Genomic DNA, 12,812 nt, shown 5'->3' with positions numbered 1-12,812 from the left:
ACTCTCTAAGATAGCATTCCCTTATAGGGAATAGAAGGAATTCCTTTATGGAAGCACATCTTCTTCCTGCAGGGTTGCTAGTGTGTTGTTTACTATAGTGCCATCCGGGCTCTTTAAATTCGGTTGCTGCTGTTAGCAACCATTGTGTTATTACGATGCCATCCAGTCTGACTCACAGCCACCTTATAAGCAAAACGCTGACTGGTCCTCAAAATGGTTGCTATGTTCAATCCCATTATTGCCACCACACTGTCAATCCATCTTGCTGAGGGTCTTCCTCTTTTTTGTTGTTTCCCTATTCACCAAGCATGGCATCCTTTCCCAAGGACTAGTCCCTCCTAATAACACATCCAAAGTACAAGAGATGACATCTCACCATCCTTGCTTCTAAGGAGCATTCTGGCTGCACTTCTTGCAAGACTCATTTGCTTGTTCTCTTGGCAGGCCATAGTTCTTTCAATATCCTTCACCAGCACCATAATTGCATGCATTGATTCTGTCTTCCTTATTCACGTTCCAACTGTCACATGCATATGAGGCAAGTGAAAATACTATGGTTTGGGTCAGGTGCTCCTTAATCCTCAAAGTGATAACTTTGATTTTCACTACTTTAAGGGGGCCTTGGGCTGCAAATTTACCCAGTGTAACATGTTGTCTAATCTCTAGAGACCACTGCTTCCATGAGCATTGATTGTGGATCCATAAAGATAAAATCCGTGACAATTTCAATATTTTCTGTTTAACATGACATTATCATTGATGTCACATGCAAATAAATTTTTCCTTGCATTTAACAATAGTTGCAACAGTACATTGATAGGGAGTTTCCAGAAATTCAGGCCAGATTCTGAGGAGGACATGGAACAAGAGATATCATTACTGACAACAGATGACTCTTGGCTGAAAGCAGAGAATACCAGGAAGTTATCTACTTGTGTGTTATCAACTATGCAAAGGCATTTGACTCTGTGGATCATAAAAACTATGAACAGTCTGGAGAAGAATGGAAATTCCAGATCACGTAATTGTACTCATGCCATGGATCAAGACACGGTTGTGTGAAAAGAACAAGGTAATACTGTACTGTTTAAAATCAGGACAGGTTTGCAGCAGGGTTGTATGCTCAACATTCTTATTCCATCTGTATGCTAATAAATTGGGTTATATGAAGAAGCATGTGGCATCTGGAGTATAGGAAGGCTTATATGCAGATAACACAGCATTGCTTGCTGAAAGTGAGGAGGACCTGAAGCACTTGCTGACTGATAGAAATCAAACATTGCAGCTTTCAATATGGATTACAACTTAAAATAAAGTAGGTGCAGTTGTCACTTAAAATTCATAGCAACCTTATGCACGAGAACAAAAACAATGCTGTCCTGTTCCATCCTCACAATCGTTGTTTGAGCCTACTGTTGCAGTCACTGTGTCAATCCATCTCATTAAGAGTCTTCCTCTTTTTCACTGATTCACTCCTTTACCAAACATGATGTCCTTTTTTCAGGGAATGATCCCTCTTGACACCATATCTAAAGTATGTGACATGAAGTCTTACCATACTCCCTACTAAGAAGCATTCAGACTGTACAGATTTTTGCGGGTTTTAGCAACCCATGGTACTTTGAGTATTCTTCACCAACAGAATTAATCAAAGGCATTAACTCTTCTACAATCTTCCTTACTCAATGTCCAGCTTTCATATGCAAATACCACGGCTCAGATCTGGTGTATCTTTGTCCTCACACTGACATCTTGGCTCTTTTACCCTTTAAAGAGGTCTTGTGTAGCAGATTTGCCTAATGCAACTGTTTTTTAATTATCATATGCAAAAATGTACTTGCAGGCGATATGAATGATATTATTTATTTATAATTTCCACATTTTGTTTGGCCATCTTTCTTTGGAATGGACTTAAATATGGATCACTTTCAGTTGGCTGGCCAGGTAGATGTCCTCCAGATTTCTTAGAATGAAATAATTGAGTCTTCCAGCACTGCATCAGTTTGTTGTATTATTTTAACTGATACTTTTGTGCAATTACTTGAACCTTCTTTTTGGATAATACCTCCAGTGCAACTTGGACTTCTTCCTTCAATACCACTGGTTCTTGCTTATATGCTAACTTGTAAATAAGGTATCCAAGACTGTCAATCTTACAGAAGTAGACTGCTTCCTCTTTCTCCTGCGTAGGGGTTGACCCTACAGCACCTACTAACATCATGACAAAATGATAAATGATGCAAGAAACAGCAACAGGAGGTGGAGGGAATACACAGAATCACTGTGCCAGAAAGAATTGGTCAACATCTAACTAGTTAGAAAATACCTGTCTTTAGGTTGACAGCCAAAGCTTCAGCCACTGCACTGACAGGATACCTAGATACCATTACTCACCCATAAATACAGATGCCAAAAAAACAAAGTAAGTAATGGACCTGGAGCAGCTTCATCATCGCCCTGCAGAGTGGCTGATGGACTCAAAGTACCAACCTTGTGTTTAGCAGGGGAATGTACAACCAGGCCTCCTTGCCAATAATAAGAGAGCTAAAATATGGCAGTCATGATTCAGACCCAAATAGTCTGAACTCCACATCACCGGAATGGCCACAAAGAGATATATCACAGAAGGAAAAATATATGGCTCACAAATATATAATGAGATGGCCAAACACACTAGAAATCAGAGAGACGCCATTTAAAAAACAGTGATCAGTTTTCACCATTAGAGTAACAAAAACGTTGTCAAGTGTTGATGAACATGTGAGGTGGCAGGAAAAGCTGTATACTGGCGTATACATTGGCATGGCCCATTCGAAAACAATCTGACAAATCTAGAAAATCAATTATGTATAAGCCCTATGATCCTGGGAGTCTCAATTCTAGGTTATGTTACTCAAAGGCAATTTGACACAGGTCCATAGAAAGATAATTCCGACTCATAGCAACTCTAATACATTAAAAAAAAAAGTTCACTGCAGAAATATTTGTAGTACTGAGAAGAAACACAGGCAATCTGGAATATATCATTACAAGAATAGTTAGGTAAAATATAATACTGAAAAAACAAAATCTAGTACTTTGGAAAATGCTGTTTCGTTTTCCCTTGTTCACTAACTGACAAAGACTTAAACTATCAGTAATGTCTAGTACTCAGAACAACATAATGGAGTACCTAGTTAGTGCTGTACAATGGTGATAAATACAAGCACTTTTCCTAAAGGGTAACTTGTCAACATCCAAATTGCAAATGCTCGGCTTGATCCAAAACTTCTCTTAAGCATTTAGTACATAGAAAATGTGTGCCAAAATATATGTGTATAAACTGAAAATAAGAACAATCTATTAATGGGATAGAACTAAGAAATTAAAAGTGATGGTGCAGATGTTTGTTGTTTTTCTTTAATGTTTTAATATATGATAAAATTAAAAGGATTGGATCAGATGAGAAGATTAGGTCTGATTATGCATGTGTAACTAATGAATCCAAAAGGTTTTTTAAATGAAAAGAGGGAGATAGAAAGGTCAAAATCAGAAAGAAGTCTGAAGATGCTATACTGTTTGCTTTTACTAACAAAGGAAAGATGCTATCCTGGGGACTAAGATATACCTGATCCAAGTCACGGCATCTTCAATTGCCTCATATACCTGCAAAAGCTGGGAAATAAATAAGGAAAATTGAAGAATTTATGTATTTGAATTATGATGTTGGCAAAGAATACTGAAAGTACTTTGGACTGCCAGACGAATAAACATAAATGTTTTGGAAGAAGTACAGCCGGCATGCTTCTAAGAATGATTAAGACTTCACCTCATGTACTTTCAGCGTATGATCAAAAGAGACCAGTTCCTAGGCAAGGACATCATGCTTGGCAGAGGAGCAGTGAAAAAAAAGGAGGCCCTAATGAGACAGATTAGCACAGTGGCTGCAACAATGGGCTCAGAGATAGCAAAACTTGTGAGGATGCCACAGAATGGGGTAGCGTGTTTCCTTCTGTCGTACAGAGTTGCTATGCGTCGGAACCAATTAGAAGGCACTTCACGACAAATTAGCATTAACGTAAAACATTCCTGATTTATTAGAATACTCAAATTCTCAACACTGTGATTGAAAAATAAATATATTTCATTGTAGCTATGTTCCTGGTTTGTCCTAACAGCACTGTAAAGATGAGAATAAATTCTTTAAAATGTATTATGTATGCAACTCTACTATTCCCACAAATGAATTAAATGATCCAAACGTCAGAACTACTTCTTTCTCCAAAGAAAAGACTAGACACTAAATGACACCCTGTAATCTCTTTAAGAGTTAGACCTTCAAGACTACAGAGCAGTGGTTCTCAACCTGTGGGTCGCAACCCCTTTGGGGGTCGAACAACCCTTTCACAGGAGTCGCCTAATATATCCTGCATATCAGATATTTTTATTACAATTCATAACAGCAAAATTATAGTTATGAGGTAGCAATGAAAATAATTTTATGGTTGGGGTTCACCACATGAGGAACTCTATCAAAGGGTTGCAGCATTAGGAAGGTTGAGAACCACTACTACAGAGGAAGGAGGGGCAGGGGATAAAAATAGTCTAAGTTCAGAATGCTTCAAAACTCCAAACTAACCAGTAAAGATTTTTTTTTGTCATAACCTTTGTAAGAGCTCCCCAATAAAATGATTTTTTTCCTTTTATTTATTTATTTTTAAAATTTTTTAAGTGCTTTTTTAAATTACATTTTCAAAAGCTTCTACAAAAGGGGAGCTAATAACGATGAGTACAAGAAAGAAGAAAATGTTCCAAAATTGACTGTGGTGATGATTGTACAACTAACTCTTCTTGATATGACTGATTTATATGGTATGTGGAGCATGTACCAATAAAACAATTTTTGTTTTTTACGGGAAAGAAAAACATTTTTTAAAGCTTCTATAGAATTTCCAGTGGTCATGATTACATGCTTTAACCAGTAAAGATTTTAAAATGAAAATTTATTTTAAGATTATTTCTAAACCTTGGTGAAATGTCTGTATACTTATTAAAAATATTTAATGCACCTATCTTCCCATTTACTCTAATCCTATCATGTTGCCAAAACCCATTGCCATCAAGTTGATTTAACTTCCACATCTTTCTCCCACTGAGCAGTTGGTGGGTTTCAACAGGCAACCTCCTGGTTGGCCACCAAATTCTTTAACTACTGTGCCACCAGGGATCCTTTATGTCCCAAAAGGCTTTTTAAAATATATAATCCTTGAGTATATGTACTCCTCATTCCCAGTAGGGGCATTTACTTGCATAACAATCTTCCACAGATAGAGTCTAAGCATACATAAGTATGTTTGTATGAGACATTTTCAGGAAAACACACAAATACACTGAAAGCCATACTATATGCACTGTTTTCCAAAAGCTTCTCCGGAAAAATACTTATCTTTTTTTTTTTAATTAAAAGATCATTTTATTGGGGACTCTTACAACTCCTGCGACAGTCCATACATTGATTGCTTCCGGTGAATTTGTACATGTCGCCTTCATTTTTTTCTAGACATTTACTTTCTATTGAGCCGTTGGTATCAGCTTCTCTTCCCTGTCTCACCTCACAACCCCTTAATGATAAATTGTTATTATTTTCATATCTCACACCGACAGCTGATTCCCTTTGCCCATGTTTTCTGTTGTTCTTCCCCCTGGAGGGGGTGTATGTTAACTATCTTTTTAAGACATCCTGTAATCTTTTAAATCACTTTTCCTGAATACAACAAATAGTAAATACAAATAAAAGGCACGTAAAAATAATTCACTCATCCCCATCCAGAGCAAAGCGTGAAGACAAATGCAAGGAAACAACCAGTCCAAAGGATGAATGGACCATATGAACAACCTTCAGGATTCTGAAATCAGAAGGATTTGGTATTGCCCAGCTACTACAGCTAACCACTCTGAAAAGGATCACAGTAGGTGGTCCTGGATGTAGTGGGATAAGCATGAAACAAAACTCAAACTACAAAAGACACCAGGTTTACTGGTCGCATAGACGATGGTAAAACCCCAACAACTAGGGATTTTAGGTGTCTTTCAGGTCTAGAACTGAACTCACCCTCATGGCTCAACTTTCAGCCAAATGGTAGTCCTGTAAGGTGAACTCCTTAAAATAACCTACCATTACAAATTTAAAATAACCTACCATTACAAATCAGAAGGGCAGCACGTGCCCAGGAAGAACTCTCAGGAGGCAGGAAGAGAAAGAAAAGAAACAACAGGCACAAAGCTGTTAAGCTGTGATGATTGCAACTGAAGTCACAAATCAAAATATGTATGAATTGTTGAATGGAAAACCAATTTACTTGGTAAACTTTCACCCAAATCACAGTAATTTTTTTTCTATTTACTTATTTTAAAAATCCTGCCACTCATTGAAAACATTTGTGTATTTTCTTCTTTGCATACTATGAATACAGGGTAAAAGTCGGTGTATACAAAGTACATATGACTTCTGAACAGTCATATGAGGTGGTGCCCCCCCAACCAAAAATGGAAAAAAGCTCCACTGGGTGGAGCTTGCATAGTGTGCATTTTTCCTGCTAGACAAATCATCAAGCAACTCACTCTGAGTTAGTGCACCCAGTGGCATCAGGGTTCTCTCTGGTTACAGTGAATTTTTTCGTGAAAGCAGTTTCACTTGAATCTTGTTTTTTTTAATGGCTTATTTAAGAGAACAGTGTGCAGCTGTGAAATTTTGTTTCCTACTCCGTAAAAATGCCGCAGAAACTGTTGTGATGTTGAACACAGCTTTGAAGGACAGCACAATGGGAAAATCTCAAATATATGAGTGGTTTCTCATTTCCAAAAGGTGAAATGTCGACTGATGACATCATTCTGGACATCCATCAACTTCCCGACCGGATGAAAATATTGACTCATAGTGCATTTCACCTGTCAGAAAGTTAATCAAGCTATTTAGAGGTTCTAAAAAGATTGCCTAATAGCGTGCAACCTAAAATGCCTGATGTGTGGCAGAAGGGGGACTGTCTTTGACACCATGGCAATGCACCTGCTCACGAAGCCATCTCGGTGCGCCAGTTTTTGGCAAAAAATCAGCATGCCTTTCTTGCTCCACACACCTGGCTCACCTGACCTTGCTCCTTGCAACTGAGAATGAAAAAGAAAATGAAAGGGCAGTGTTTTGAAGAAAAGGAAGTTACTGTCAGCCATCCAAACAGATGAGTTTGAAGAATGTTTCCAAGGATGGAATCGCAGATTTGACTAATGTATTAGGTGTAATGGAGAGTACAGGTTCTTTTGTAAAAAAAAATTAAATACATAGCTTTGGGAAAAAAATTCTGGTTTTTTTGGGGGTACCTCCTCGTTGAGTACTAGATGATATGGTTACAAAGACCTTACAGAGCTAGCCCAAATTGCTACTGTAGGGACTCCTACCTTGGCGACCTAAACTGACCCAGTTCCCAAGGGAATTAAGAATGAATCCTTGGGGTGGCGGGAAATGAGGGAGGATCATATACTTTGCATTTCTTCTATACTAAACCTGTTAGTCTAGCTTAGAATACCTCCCAGATGACAGAAAACAAGCACATACTTAATTAGCTTCCACTCTGTTAAAAGTTCTACTTCTTCCACACTCCTACAATCAGAGCATAATTCCACCCTCCTTACCAATAAAACAACTCATTATTTAAACCCATTATGTAAACACAAGCAACTCACAAGAAAACAAAGCAGCTAGAAAAGAAACCCACCTTCAATTCAGTCACAATAGTTAACCTAAAGCAAAATAAAATTTAATCCTCTACTTGCTGCCCCTTGCTATACTTGAAGCAACTGCCTCAACACAAGTATTAAGAGGGGCATGGGGGAAGGAGGAAGGGAATCAGGGAAAACAGTATATATAATGTAGTCGCCGACAACTGCCTCAGTTCCCCACCCGAAACAAATCTGGAAAAAAAAACCTGAATTTTTCTACTTGCTTCACTAGTGGCTACCGTTGAAATAGGAAGATCTCCTAGACGTTTGTTTCGGGGAGAGAATGACTGATTTCAAAATGCGAATTAACTTTTACATCTTTTCAACTTTTTAATATATTTGAGCTCTTATTTGCCATCAGTCACCTCCTGAGCCAATGGTATTGAGATAAGAAATATTTTTATTTTCTATTTTGGTTCAGCAAACAACTTGTCCGACCTTCTCTTTTAGCCAAAAGCACTGGATAGGGCTCAGATTCGAAGATGTGCCACGCTCCAGTGCGCGGGAATTCGGTCCAAAACTGCGACAGAGGCAAGACCTTGAACCCTCCCCGCCATCATCTGATTGTACAACCTCGTATAATCTCAAATTGGGCCAGACATACAGATTCCACCTTTCTTTGGTGGGGGGAACGACGATGAAACACTGGGTCATCTAAAAAAGGCGAAAGAGGGTTCAACTCGGGGCCCGCAGTTCTAATGATTGGAGGAGACAATCTACCCCACCGCCTGCACTTCCGGGCCTGAAGCGCTGTCCGGTCCCGGGAGGCCGCTCCCTCCGCCGGAGACCAGGGGCCGCAGCACCGCAGTCCGGGAGGCAGCACCAGCCCCCGGCGTCTACAGCTTCGGGAAGGAGCCGGTCTCAGCGCGGCTGGCTCCACACTGACGTTACCTGTTGAGGAGCAGAGATGCGGCGCTGAGGCAGAGCAGCAGGAAGCAAAACAGCGGGTACTGGCGGCAGATCTCGCGTCCCACGTCCAGCCGCAACCGCTGCTTCAGCTTCTCCATCGACCGCACCCAGGGCACCATCTCCTTCCGCCTGGCTAAGACTGCGACACGAGTGGAGCTCGAGATCAAGGCGACCCTCACTAACCCCCGCTCCCCCCCCTCCCGTTTCCGCCTCGGCGGCCCCACTGAGCCACCGACTGGGACTGTCGCCACGGGCTGCACGGGCCTAAGACCCCGCCCCGCGGACTCCGACGCGCGTGCGCGGCTCCCGCCCGCCGTTCAAAGGATTTCGGGACGTGTCACGCCGCCTCCTTCCCAAGTAGTGCAGGCTTTCCCAGGAAAGGATGATCCTGACCGTCCGATCCCGGAAGTCGTTAAGGTTCCGGCATCCGTTACCGCCTGCACTTTTAAGAAAACTAAGGCTATGCCCGAGCGCCCAGTCCTGCCTGCGCGCGGCTGATCGGGGGCTGTAGTGGCGACCAGGACCTCACAGGGAGAGCGAGCCCGGCCTCGCCCGCGCCCTCGCTTATTTACCTGGCTTGGCATACCGGATGGGGCTCGATCTTAGCTGTGTGCAGCTTTAAGTGCCCAAGTACCATTTTTGAAGGTCGTGAAAGCGGACTGAAACAGCCACGGAATACAGTAGAGCCCTAACTCACCAGACGACCACGTCCGCGAGAGCATCTTTTGCGAACAAGGGCAAGTTAAAATTCGCCGACCCTCGAACCTAACTAAAATCCCAGTGTTTGAGCGAGATGGGAAGGTATTTTAATTGTACTTGTCACTTCTTGTAGTACTTTTCCATTGCTAACGCATCACTTGTTTTAATTTCCGTGTGCTTCAGTACTATAAAATCTAAGGTGGTCTTTTGGTAATGGCTAAATTGTTTAAGCGACAGCACACAAACTGCCATTGAGTCGACTCTGACACATTGCGACCCTACAGGGCAGAGTAGAACTGCCCTTTGTGGGTTTCCGAGGCTGGTAGAAAATCTCATCTTTCCCCCATAAAGCAACTTTTAAATTTGAGCTACCCAGCTTGCCTTTTGCAGCCACTGCGGTAAGCAACTACACCACCAGGGATTCTCAAGGGACACACTAAGCACATTCATTTGATCTTCACATTATCTCACGATGTAAGCTCATTTTGATTGCGGGGGCAGAAAGTGCCTTCTCAAGATCAGAGGATTTAAAAGCCAGGCTTAACAGAGCCCTCACTTTACATTTCATTCCTCATCCCTAGGATTTTGCACTTCGAAGTGGGGAAACAAGACACATCAGAAACTACTTTATGCGCCCCCCAAATCCAGTTTTTTGTGTAGCTTTGGGAATATTTGCCAAATTCATAATTCTGAAACCATGGGTTGTCTCTAATGGTACATAATTTTCCTCTATCAGAATATCTCACCCTCAAGCTGTTAAATTGCTTATTATGATTACCATACATGATCGTAGTATCTATGTAAATCTCCGATTCTCCAGGATCAATTCCACATACAAGTACTGAACAAAAAGGTGTAAACAGATTCATGATGCATAGTGCCACATTTCCTCTTAGAATGGGAAGTTCCTACAGCATTCATTTCCCTAATCGTGACACTTACTAGAGACTTCAAAAAGTTCAGGGAAAAATTGAAAGATGAAATAGAGGATAACATTAAACTGAAAGCTTAGCTGTCTTGTGAGCTATCACTTGCTAAATTGGTAGCTTTTGTGGGGAATTCTAGTTTCGTTTTAAAAAAAAACTTTCTTAAAGGCTTATTTTTTAAATCACTGTGAAACTGTTCAGTGTACTTTAAAAACCATAATGTTTTCATTTATACTCTAAAGACATCTTTACACCAACCAAACTAAAGTGCTTTATTTAGTTCCTTTTGTATGGTTTTCTAGCAGAGGCAATTAGAGTGAGTGAAATAAATGAAAAGCCAAATGCACTGCCACTTCTATTCTGACTCACAATGCCAAGAGGGCAGAGTAGAACTGCCCCATAGGATTTCCTAGGCTGTCAATCTGGAAGGAAGCAGAATGCCACCTCTTCCTCCAGAGATGCTGGTGGCCTGAACAGTGATCTTTTTTTTAGTTAGCAGCTGAATGCTTTCACCACTGCACCAGGGCCCCAGAACTAGGCTTGCTACTTACTGCCATTAAGTATATTTCAACTCATAGCCACAGAATATATTACATAGGATTTCTGACACTAAATCTTTTCAACAAAAGGTCCCAAAACAAGCAAACTCACTACTATGGAGTCTATTCCAACGCATAGTTGACCTGTGTGGTGGTGTAACTACCCATGGGTTTCCAAAATGGTCAGCCTCAGAATAGCTGATGGGTTCTAACTGCTAAGCTTGTGGTTACTATGCCACCAGGGCTCTATTCTGCAGCAGTCTTATCTTTCTCCCTCAGGGTAGCTGACTGGTCTTTAACAGTTTTCAGTTAGCAGCATAACTTAATTCACTGCACCACCAAGGCTTTCTTTAACTAAACTGCTGCTTTTATTAGGAAAAACAAATGTTTTCTAACCTTATAATCTAGTAGTCAATTTGACACCTCACACCCATACACACACAATCTTGAAGTTCAAAGTTTCTGAAAAGAATTTGGATATCTGTAATTAATAATTTCAAAATCAGCTCTTACTAAATGTTTTTGAACAAGGTCAAATATCTCAATCACTGCTGCATCAACTCTTAAATGCCTTCATAGGATTTGGGAGAGGATTACATTGGTTTGGGGGGGTGCCTTTACAACATCATTGTACATGGATAATTCAAATTACTTTTAAGTATTGAGAAGCATGCTAAAAACTAGCCCAATCAACTATTTGGCTAATAACTTCTAAAATTAAAACGACATGAAATTAAATTTGTAGTTTAAATAAAGGAAACCGGTCTAAACGTTACCTGCCCCAAAGTTCTAGATCTATACTATCCAATGGTTAAAATTACCTACCTGAAATATGGCTAGTCTGAATTAGTATACTAAATTGTATAATCTGAGATTTCAAAGACCCATAAAAATATAAAATCTCATTTTATGTTGACCTAGACATTTGGATACAATGGGTTCAGTAATTTCATGATTCTTTTTACCTTTTTAATGTGGATACCAGGAAATTTTGAATGACCTACAAAGGAGATGCAAAAAGTTCAAGGAAACTTTACATTATTTTTCCTTTCTGTGAACTTTTTGAAACTCCCTTATATAGAGTTTGTATTTCATTAGATAATGCTGATCTAGACATTAAATTTTGGAAAGCCAGTACAATATATCAGTTGTAAAATGTTTCAAGGTGCTTAAAATTATCACTTGGGTGCTAGGGCTATCACTTCAAACTACAAGAAATGTGAAAAGCATGAATTCATCTAAATGGGTCATTAACATCAGTTTAAAATCCAATCTCTACATTTTATTCAATAGGAAATATAAGGCACTGTACTAGATGTGATGGCAAACACCATGACTTAAATGCATTTCCTGACCTCCAAAGGCTTACAATCTAGTTTAGACAAGTCACACATAGAAGTAATGTATAACAAAGGGTACACTTTTGTATAAAGGGTTTCATGTTTTATAAAATAACAGGAAAGGGAAAATTTCAACTGGTGAGGCTCTGGAGGCCTTTGGTAAGATAACTGGGTGAAAAATAGATTTCTCTCTGCTGTATTTTCGAGAAATCATTGAGTAATAGGCAAAGTTCATTGTTTAAAGTGCTTTCACTTGAAACAATTCATTCACCCCAAGAAACTGCACACAAAAATTGTTGCTTCAGGAATTTGATGATTTTATACGTGAACCTGTTAACCTTGGGCCTACAAACTCTGAGGACCCTGAGTAGGCATGTGTTATCATGTGCCATTGCTCATGGCAAAGTTTATGAGTAAAATAAGACAAATGATTATGTATGTACTATTTTATCCTCAGTACAAAAAATGCCTCCTACAATTCAGAACATGCCTATACAGGATCATATACACTTGTAACACATTGGTGTCATTTCCCGCCTATGTGCATGTTGTGTTCATTAAGCATGTGAGAAAATTCCGTTTAGTACAAGCTTTTTTAAAAAACTCAGCATGTGAGTGCATATTCTGGTATGACTTATACTCAGTCT

General features: G+C 39.8%; 1 protein-coding gene across 4 annotated transcripts in view; it reads right to left on the bottom strand.

Moving 5' to 3' along the window:
• Window positions 1–8,825, bottom strand: part of SNX14 (sorting nexin 14) — a 98,175-nt gene extending 89,350 nt beyond the window's left edge. For 3 of the 4 annotated variants that reach the window (XM_004696276.2, XM_030886709.2, XM_030886710.2), the window contains exon 1: window positions 8,644–8,823. In XM_004696276.2, coding sequence (XP_004696333.1) covers window positions 8,644–8,780 — 137 coding nt within the window. In that variant the 5' untranslated portion in view covers window positions 8,781–8,823. Of the gene's footprint in view, window positions 1–8,643 lie in introns of all 4 variants that reach the window. The other variant, XM_004696275.4, reaches the window with a different exon arrangement.
• Between the last annotated feature and the right edge of the window lie 3,987 nt (window positions 8,826–12,812).

Source organism: Echinops telfairi, unplaced genomic scaffold (genome assembly GCF_000313985.2).
Source record: "Echinops telfairi isolate 266 unplaced genomic scaffold, ASM31398v2 ScPeMD7_3533;HRSCAF=4204_0, whole genome shotgun sequence".
In the NCBI taxonomy this organism is placed as follows: Eukaryota; Metazoa; Chordata; class Mammalia; order Afrosoricida; family Tenrecidae; genus Echinops; species Echinops telfairi.
This window is presented reverse-complemented; position numbering and strand designations above follow the sequence as displayed.